The 9,963-nt window shown below is 37.3% G+C and overlaps 1 protein-coding gene across 2 annotated transcripts; it reads right to left on the bottom strand.

The window, feature by feature from the left end:
- Positions 1-184: 184 nt before the first annotated feature.
- Positions 185-9,711, bottom strand: LOC111044624 (enoyl-[acyl-carrier-protein] reductase, mitochondrial). 2 transcript variants are annotated; one of them, XR_005570339.1, is made up of 5 exons: positions 9,307-9,711; positions 7,711-7,950; positions 5,539-5,813; positions 2,242-2,838; positions 185-1,636 (listed from the first exon to the last, which is right to left on the bottom strand). XR_005570339.1 is itself a non-coding variant. In XM_039419450.1 (4 exons), the coding sequence occupies exons 1-4, from the start codon at positions 9,505-9,507 to the stop codon at positions 2,430-2,432; spliced, it is 1,125 nt and encodes a 374-aa protein (XP_039275384.1). In that variant the 5' UTR covers positions 9,508-9,694; the 3' UTR covers positions 2,196-2,429. The 2 variants fall into 2 exon arrangements, 1 of the variants encoding a protein (XP_039275384.1); XM_039419450.1 differs by lacking the exon at positions 185-1,636 and having other exon boundaries at positions 2,196-2,838; positions 9,307-9,694.
- Between the last annotated feature and the right edge of the window lie 252 nt (positions 9,712-9,963).

Raw genomic sequence — 9,963 nt, 5'->3', positions numbered from 1 at the left:
AAATTTTAACTATTGTTTTAATCATCATTATTTTATAACTTGATACAAAAGTTATGTGCAAACCTTGATTTCTTGAAAATTATAACAGTTGTTGAAAAAGGTGCCTGGTTTTTGGTGATCCAATAATAATTATCAGTACGTTTCTTTGGTATTTACTGGAAAAATGAAGCAAAACCGTATTTATAAAGAATACTCAACTTTTATTTTGTTCATCACATTTCATAATAGGTGACTATCATGAGGGTAACGATAGATTAAAAATAATATATCACAAAACTTACAAGCTACATACTTTTTATTCAATTAGAAAGTCCAATAGTTGTATTCAGTGTTTCATCCACCATCCATGATCAAAAATGATAATCGAAGATAAACTAAACTAGGATTAGTGTTTGAGTCTGAAAAGTTTTTTAGAAAACAGTGAGATAAGACTGAATAGTTGTAACGTTTGTGAATACATCACTAGATTGGTTTTTCATAAACAATCGTCTTCCTCTCCAGAATATACAGAACTAATTTATAATATATAATTTATGATAACTACATTGAAGGTTCAAACCAAATCCACCACAAATAAAATGATTTACAAAAAAGCCAAAAAGTATAGTAACATTCACCAATACAAACGGGGATTGATGTCTATGAACCGTTTTACAAGGTCGAAAATTTGATCGATAAATGGTCTGAATTTTTCTATCGAAAGATATTTCTCCTTAAAGGTATTTCAGTGTCTAATGAGGCCTTAGAGAGTGCGTAATTTGGATTATAAAGTATAGCATTACAACTGAATTGACTAAATTACACAACTAACTAATCTGGACTAGCATCCGTTCAAATTTGGCTTCTCTCTCAGCTTATCGAATTTGAAAGTAATAATATTATCATTTATATAGGCCTATCAGTTATTCATTCTTGGAGTGAAAAACTGACGAGGTGATGCCCTACTTTGGATTAAATTGAAGTACTCTTGACAGAGGGACAATAATAGCCACTAGCTATTTTTGGAAACGTCAGTTTCGGATGTCATCGAAACTCAAATGTCAATTTCAGTTTCGTATATTCCCAATTCCGCATTCCCGCGGCAGCTAGTGACAATTGTCCCTGTGTGCAGGCTGCTTAAAGACGTTTTGGCCCAGCTACTGTGTTTTTCATTCAAATACTTGTTATTCAATAATAAATAATTACTAGAATTTTGTTGATAAAAACATTTTTAAAAATGTGCACAATGTGAATTTCCTTAACCAAGAACTACAATATTAATAACTCAACTAATCACAATACAACTGACCAAACACAACTCACAAAACCTAGTGTTCAAGACTTAGTGTGATCAAAACCTAGTGGAGGTAGAGTATGGCAGAGAATGAAGCTAAGAGTGTTTAAATAAGGTATCTATCTAAAAAGGCTCCGCTTCTACTTTCTACTCTACCTCCATCGCTGCACTATGTTTTGACACATTTGTTTATGCATTACTTTTCAACATTCTCAACAACCTTCTCTGGTACACTCTACATTCGCAGCTCCAATATGTTTTGGCCCAAAAGAGGATCAAAAATGTACCTGCTCCGAAAATATCCAGCTAACTTGAATATATCATTAACAACTCTCTTCTTCTACACGCATATCAAAAATGTACCTGCACTGAGAATATGCACCTAACTTGAATCTTCCTCTAACACCTCTCTCCTTCTACACGCATATCAATAATTTACCTGCACTGAGAATATGCACCCAACCTAAAAATATCACTAACACCTCTCTCCTTCTACACGCATATCAAGAATGTACCTGCACTGAGAATATGCACCTAACTTGAATCTTCCTCTAATACTTCTCTCCTTCTACACGCATATCAAGAATGTACCTGCACTGAGAATATGCACCTAACTTGAATCTTCCTCTAATACTTCTCTCCTTCTACACGCATATAAAAATGTACTTCCAATTATACACTCTACCTTTGCCGCTCCAATATGTTTCAACCCAAACGCGTATCAAAAATGCACTTGTAGGTACCGAGAATAATATATGCAGTTTACTTGAATCTTCCTCTAACACATCTCTCCTTCTACACGCATATAAAAATGTACTTCCAATTATACACTCTACCTTTGCCGCTCCAATATGTTTCAACCCAAACGCGTATCAAAAATGCACTTTTAGGTACCGAGAATAATATATGCAGTTTACTTGAATCTTCCTCTAACACCTCTCTCCTTCTACACGCATATAAAAATGTACTTCCAATTATACACTCTACCTTTGCCGCTCCAATATGTTTCAACCCAAACGCGTATCAAAAATGCACTTTTAGGTACCGAGAATAATATATGCAGTTTACTTGAATCTTCCTCTAACACCTCTCTCCTTCTACACGCATATCAATAATTTACCTGCACTGAGAATATGCACCCAACCTAAAAATATCACTAACACCTCTCTCCCTCTTCACGCATATCAAAAATATACTTGCATCCGGCAAAGCCGCGCGGGTTCATAGTGTTGGCCAGCGCGTCACGATACTCGCCGATCGACACCAGCTTGTGTTGCGGCGCCTTGAGCCGGCCGTCACGCATGTAGCACATCAGCTCGTCCAGCATCTCCCGTCTGGCCGGGGAGTTCTTGTTGAGGTCGGCCCAGCGCGTCATCCAGAATCCCCGCAACGTCAAGTCCTTGAAGATGAATGACGCCGTGGGCGCCGTGACCGGCTCACGTGACATGCCGCCGTACGTCACCATCACGCCGCCCTGGTCTAGCTTTCGCAGCACTTCCAGCGCGTTCTTGCCGCCCACGCAGTTCAGTGCCAGCTTCGGTTTGGATATGTCTAGTTGCCATTTTCTGCGGCAAACAAGAAATATATTAATATCTATACCATTTATAAGATACATTATTCAAATTCAAATTGTATGCAATTCAATACCAACACACAATAAAGATCAAAATAGAGAAACTATACAATCAAAATATTTCTCTTTGTTGTAGTCTAGACACTGTGTTTCCACATGAATGGAAATTTAGATTTCTGTTCAATAATAATTTAGTATATTGTATTACATTGATAATTTCAAGGGAAAACTGATATTTCTTTTTTTTGTAGTCTAAGACACTGTGTTTCCACGTGAATTAGGGTATTATTAAGTGTTTTGTCATCGAGACAGTATTTAATTAACATTGGTGTTGCTATCCTTGTCTATCATTCAACAAAGCAGAAGTGCTATCCTTGTCTAGCTCCGGAAATGTTCAGTTTTTAACAATGTGTAAATGTAGCTCATTGACAAAAGATTTAACCTCAATCATGAAAAATCACTAATATATTTTTTAAAATAACAATACAAAAAAAAATGCTTCATGTTGGGATGTGCTGAATAAAATGAAAAGAGGAAAAATTCCTAACCAATTAGGTTTCCATGTAATAGTCTGGTAGATGATATAAACATAAGGAATGAATGACGAAGAGAAGTAAAAAAAGCAAGAAATTGATTGATTGATTGATTGAGTACTTTATTTATGTAGATTACAATATATACTGGCTTATACACTTATATACAATAGCTTACAATACAGCAAAATATAGATGAATTTACATAATATAGACTAAGAAAATAATTATTGAACTGTATATGATATGAAAAAAGCAATTTGTAATATAATAACTATAGATAATAATCATATTGTTATGCACAAACCTATGTAGCCATTGACTCCTCCTAAGGTGGGCCATCCACTAGAACCGTTTTCGTCCGAACTAGCATCGGCCGAAAACTACCGAACTCGTCCGAACGATCCCCCAACAAAGGAATGAATTGCTTGTCCGTTGCAACAGGTTCTCCGTGCACGGCCGTTCAGGCCGATCAATTTTTCAATCCGAATTGAATGGGATTTTCCGGCTCTATCCGACCGAGCTAACTAGTAGAGCTGAGACAACAAAGTGTTCCTAGCCTAAAATTGTTTCACAGTCTTGTTTGTTTTTGTTTTTTTGAAGTTGTTCTGTTTTATAAAGTTGTAACTATGGACAATGAAAAGTTGATAAGTTTGGTTCAAAAGCATGTTCCATTGTGGGATATGCGAGACAAAAGAGTTCATCGTCGTGATGTTCAAAGTAATCTGTGAACAAAGACTGCTGGACAAATAGAATCGGAAGGTAAGATTATTGTAATGAATAACTAATTTAGTGGATATTTGTTTATTCAATTTTCAAAATCTCAATGTAATCATTGTTTATGAAAAATTTTGGTGGCTATTATAGTAGTTAATTCAATATTATTTATTCAATATTTAATAGTTCAGCCAACTGCTGAACTAGACTGACGTAAACGGTTCCAATGGACGACCATATTCGGCCGAATTAATGGCCGGCAGATTCGTCCGATCCAACGGCCGGTTAAGATACGGTTCCAGTGGACGGTTACCCTAAACCTAGCGCCGCAGTGCAGGATGGTTTCTCACAGCTTGGCGTTGTTGTCATTCGAGATGGGTGTCTGGCCTGGAAGTGTTTCGGCCGCATTGCAGGATGACTGTTAACGGTTGCCGGAAGATCAACAGCTGGATTTTTTTCGTTATTTTTCGTGATAGAGAAATTCTGATTGCAGATTCGTTCTCAGCGACCCCAAGTTTAGCCTAAAGGCTCAGAATGTCAACAATGTTTTTAAATAATTAAAAATCATCATGAAAAGTCATTAATATGGTAGTACACCACGTTTCTGGGTGACTGTTTACTGGTGACTGGAGTTATTATTGACACACAAAAATCAAAATAATCGTGAGAAAGAAAACTGCTGATGAACGCGAATAAGACCGCCACTCCATTGTTCTATTGTCTCGGCTGCTTGGCTGAGCCTGGCTGGAGGGATCAAATAACCGACTGGATTGATCTTTCGTCTGTCCGCTAGGTGGAACTACGCCGACCATTGCTGGGTGGAAGATGTTACTGCGGCCGCTCGCATTCCCACCAACGCTGCTATTATTTGCTGTCTCAGCGCCTAGTCCGATTCAGCCAAGCAACCAGCCTGCACTGCGGAGCTAGGTTTAGGGTAGGTAAGGGAAGGTAGAGTGCAGCACAGAAGATAGTTCAGAGTGTTGTTTGAATGAAGTTTAGCATTACAAATTTGAATGTTCAGTTCGCTTCAGCTTCAATTGTTAAGTGGCTACTGTAAATCGGTCTTGCTTCACTCCCGCACGAGCATGTTTGTTTGATTCGTCTCTCGGCTACCAGAACCGAGTATAGATAGACTTTCAGCTACCTTCTCTGATAAGCCCACCTTCGCTGCTCAACATGTATTAACCATTATTATTTTGTTGATGGTGCCTTAATAAGTTTTAACTGGTAAGTTATAAAGTTATTAAAATTCAAGATTGATAATTTTGTTTTGTTTAACTAGACTTCAATGGAGATTTAATTATGTTTTTATGAAGCTGACCTCAATTCCTCTATGTTTTCAGCGGTAAGTTATAAAGTTATTAAAATTCAAGATTGATAATTTTGTTTTGTTTAACTAGACATCAATGGAGGAAATTCAATTATGTTTTTATGGAGCTGACCTCAATTCCTCCTCGGTGATGACGTGAGTAGCCCCCAACTGCATGAGATGGTCCTTCAACTGGTCCAAGTCAGGTCTGTCGCGCACCACGTTGACAGAGCGCAGACGCCACGCCTTGCAGAGCTGGATCACGTTCTGACCGGCCGCCCCGTTCGCGCCATTTTGGATCACCACGTCGCCCTCCTGTAGCGTCACAAAGTCCTTGAGCAGCCGGTACGCCGTGCACGGGTTCGATGTGATACCGGCCAAGTCCACAAAGTCCACGTCGTCTCGTACCTTCCAGTCAAAATTACATTCACTTCAATTCAAATCAGACAGATTCTGCTGTACAAAAGACCATAATATAATAATCATTGATAAAATACATAGTATAAACATGTAAAGTAAGGCTAGGCACACACCAGTTAGTCAAGACAAGACAAGACATGATCAGACACGTTTAGTCACAATACTTCACATGGTTGCTTATGACGCAACACACACTGATTAGTCATTGCAATTGGAAATGTCTTCATAAGCAACTAGTATTGTGACTAAAATAGTGAAGTATTGTGACTGAAACAAAAAAGCACGAAACGAATTAATTTCTATCAAGATCCAACTGACTAGACCAAACCTAGTTTTCATTTTTGGTGAAATAGAGTATGAAACGTGTCTGATCATGTCTTGTCTTGTCTAACTGGTGTGTGCCTAGCATAACTTAAGTCCGTGCAAACTTTAGATTGATGCATTACTGTTGTGTTATGAAGTACAGTGCTGTCAGATTTCACAGACGCCAGAAAGCCTGTGAGCTAATTTTTGAGAAAAAGAGAGCATATTGATAGAATAAGCATGAAAACGGAACAGTGTCATAGCCACCTCTAATACAAGGCCCCGGCCTACGATATTGCAACGTCGCAGTGTAAGCCTAGAATCTAATACATGATTGGTAGAACAGATCAGCTGGTATTTTTAAAAATCTTTTTCACCAATCATATATCAGATTCTAGGCCTACACTGAGACGTTGCAATATCTTAGGCCGGGGCCTTGTATTAGAGGTAGCTATGACAGTGTGCGGAAATGCAGACTGGCCATTTTCATGGCCTATTTTTCTCATAGAAAATATGCCATGAAGCCCCGTGCTGTAAACTTAGGTTTGCACGAACTATAGTTGGATTTCTAAAACCTTAGCTTATCAATATTGAAGAAAAACACGATACTATCAGACAGAGAGCTCGTATCTGTAGCTTCAGTATCAATTTAATAAATTTATAAATGTCTGTCTCTTGTACTAATTAAATATTTAAGTTTCCATGCATTCAGTTCGTGTAAAATTTTCTTCCCATAAGTTTCAATACAGAGAGATTTACGTTAAAAGGTCTGCACCTTATAAACCAAACATTGGTTTGCTATTCTTGGTCGTCGTTAAACAAAGCAGATAGTTCCATACTTATCAAACTCCGCCAAATCATTAGTAGGTTATAAAGAAATATAATGAACTACCAGAATATTTGAACTTAATTATGAAAATCACTTTAAAACTTAATTATGTAGTTGAATCATTAAAATATACTTTTTCTTTGATATAATTAAAATACAGGGAATATAATAATTGACAATGCTCATTATTAACAAGAATCAACTATTAATTTCATATCATATATACAAGGATGACTTGAATAAAAGCTACTGTAGATGGCGATGGAAAACGAAAATTGTCAACTATGCCGTTCTATCCTAATTCATTGACTTAATAACGTGAATTTCACTATATATTCTTATTTTTTGTTAATTTTTTTTGGTGTTTTACACTTTCATCTATTATCAACTCCTGTATTTTTAATATATATTTTGTTTTTGTTGCTTATATTACTTTTTTATTTTATACTTGAATATTCTTATATTGCATTCACTTGTTACCTTGTATTTGCATTTATATCGTTATTCTTCTTTGTAAAATTAGTGTTGTTATTGTTAGAAGTTGAATGAATGAATATTTGATCGGCCGCGCATAGTGGGGATTTTTTTCCCCCACTAAGAACTCATTGGAAGAATATATCCAGCGAACCGGACATAGACTCTGATACTGATTTGGGGGAAACCAGCTTTATACGTAGAAGTAGTGTGAAGATTATAAATTTTTCAATGTATGAAACTGAATTTTGTTTTAATGTTTATTGATTTGTGACTGACCTTGATGAGTTGGTCGGATTTTACGCGCAGATGTGTGCGCCACATACCGAGGGCGGGCGAAGCGGGCACTACGCGGTCGCCGGGTTTCAGTTGAGTGACGTCACAGCCAACGTGCGTCACGACGCCAACGCCCTCGTTGCCAGGCACCGCTTGCGGTAACGGCAATTTTACTGGATACACGCCCTGGATCATGTTAATGTCGGCCGGGTTTACAGGAGCCATCACCACCTTTACCAACACCTACAAATGATATGGCCACTTAATATACACTCATAGTAGAAAACAAAGGGGTTCTAGGTACTACATTATTCATAATATGATAAGCCTCTTAAGGGAGAAAAATTAAGCGACTTAATGATAAATGACCTGGACGACAATGGCTCAACTCTTCTCTTTGCTGATGATACATCATTGCTGTCATCTGGCATTGACCTTCAGCAGGTGTTGGAGATGTCAGCGGAGCATCTGCGGTCTTCAACTTCATGGTTCCAGGTCAATCGCTTTCAACTAAATGAGAGCAAGACGCAAAACATCATCTGCAGCTTGTCGCAAAGACTGTCTCAAGAACAGGAACCGGTAAAGCTGTTGGGCTTTGTATTGGATTCGAAACTCAGCTGGGCTAGCCACATCCAACAGGTGACTGGGAGACTGTCCCGAATCTGTTTTCTGTTGCTCAAGCTGAGGGGACAGGTGACAGAGGCATATCTGGTTATGGTGTATCATGCACTTTTCCACTGCCATATCTCCTATGGTCTACTCATGTGGGGTCATTCAGCCAAGGTTGTGGACATACTTAAGCTGCAAAAACGGGCTGCTAGGATTATAACTGCAAGCAAACATCATGCACATTGTAAGCCTATTTTTGTTAGACTGGGTATCCTAACAGTGATCAGCCACTTCCTTCTTCTCTGCATCATGTATATCAAGAAGAATCAACAAAATTTGTTGACTCGGACTGATGTACATCACCATAACACCAGGCATCGAGTGCTGTTTGACATACCCAGGGTGCGCCTCCAGAGATCGCGGGTGTGCTACAGGAGTGCATCTCTCCGCTACTTCAACAGACTACCTGCAGGAGTGAAGCAGTTGGATACCAGCAAGTTCGAGATGGTTGTGACCGGTTTTTGAGAGCCAGGGCTTATTATGATGTACAGGAATTTTTAGACGATGACCTGTCTCAAATACTATCTGGCTAATTTGCCAGTAAGTCAAAGAGCAAGGCCTTATATATGTTAACTAAGTGTGCTTTATCTTGATCACTGCCATCTTGATAAATGAGTGTTTTTTTCTGACTTTCATTGTGAAATGACGCCATCGATCCCACAAGTGTGGGTAATGAATGAAGAAGAAGGTATAAGGTATAGCGAAAAAATATTTATGAGATACCAAAACATTATAAATATTACTTTTTGTTAGTCTATACTCTAGAACAATAAACATTATGAAGATAATTTTTTACAGTCTAAACTCTATATCAATAATAGTGGAGCTGACATTCCATTGCGTAAAGACATCTTTTATAACATTGAATGTGATGTAATGTTCATTAAATTCTAAAATTATTGTGGATAAATTATTATATTGAAACAATACCTCATTGTTTTCAGGCATGGATAATGATTCCTCCTGTAGATTTATAACTTCTTTAGGATCACCAAAGTTATCACAAACTAATTTAGAGGAAATAACTTGGGAGCTGAGAAAATTCATTTGATTATTATATAAAAGTTTTTGTTTGATGAATGAACGTGACGATTTGAACAGAGAAAAGCCCAATTTATTCAAAACTGTCATTGCTTCTTGTAATGTTACCTTGTAGCTTACAAATATTAAATAAATAAATCCAGCAACTTAAATAAACAATTTGTGAATAGATAAAACTTTTACAAAAGAAATAAATAATCTTAAATTTATATGAAGATCATTAAAAGCAAGTAGCCTAGCAAGAGACGGAGACAGAGCCGCAGATCTTTTTAGTTTTAGGTTATGTTTTGCCTCATCCATTTTTATTTCAAATAACAAATTTTCTACTTAGCGGAATTTTTACACATGCGCTGAAGTTCCAACAGCGTTGTCGGTTTTCTGCAGTAGCACTGCCTTCTATATAGTATAGCTGAAATTGTTAATAACTGATAAAATATGAACTCTTCATCATTGTTTGGACTTTGGAATCAAATCTATTCGGCCAGGAAGATAATTTTATAGTTTATAATGTTTCAATAATACATTAATTTGTAGGAATAAAATTTA

This window comes from Nilaparvata lugens, chromosome 1 (genome assembly GCF_014356525.2).
Source record: "Nilaparvata lugens isolate BPH chromosome 1, ASM1435652v1, whole genome shotgun sequence".
Taxonomy (NCBI): Eukaryota; Metazoa; Arthropoda; class Insecta; order Hemiptera; family Delphacidae; genus Nilaparvata; species Nilaparvata lugens.
Note: the sequence above shows the minus strand (reverse complement) of the source record. Positions and strands in the feature narration are given on the sequence as shown.

Coding starts and splice junctions, on each gene's coding strand:
- LOC111044624 (XM_039419450.1), bottom strand. CDS start 9,507: ATGACAGTTTTGAATAAATTGGGCTTTTCTCTGTTCAAATCGTCACGT. Junction 7,951..9,306: donor CCATGCCTGAAAACAATGAG/GTATTGTTTCAA, acceptor TATCATTTGTAG/GTGTTGGTAAAGGTGGTGAT. Junction 5,814..7,710: donor AATCCGACCAACTCATCAAG/GTCAGTCACAAA, acceptor TTTGACTGGAAG/GTACGAGACGACGTGGACTT.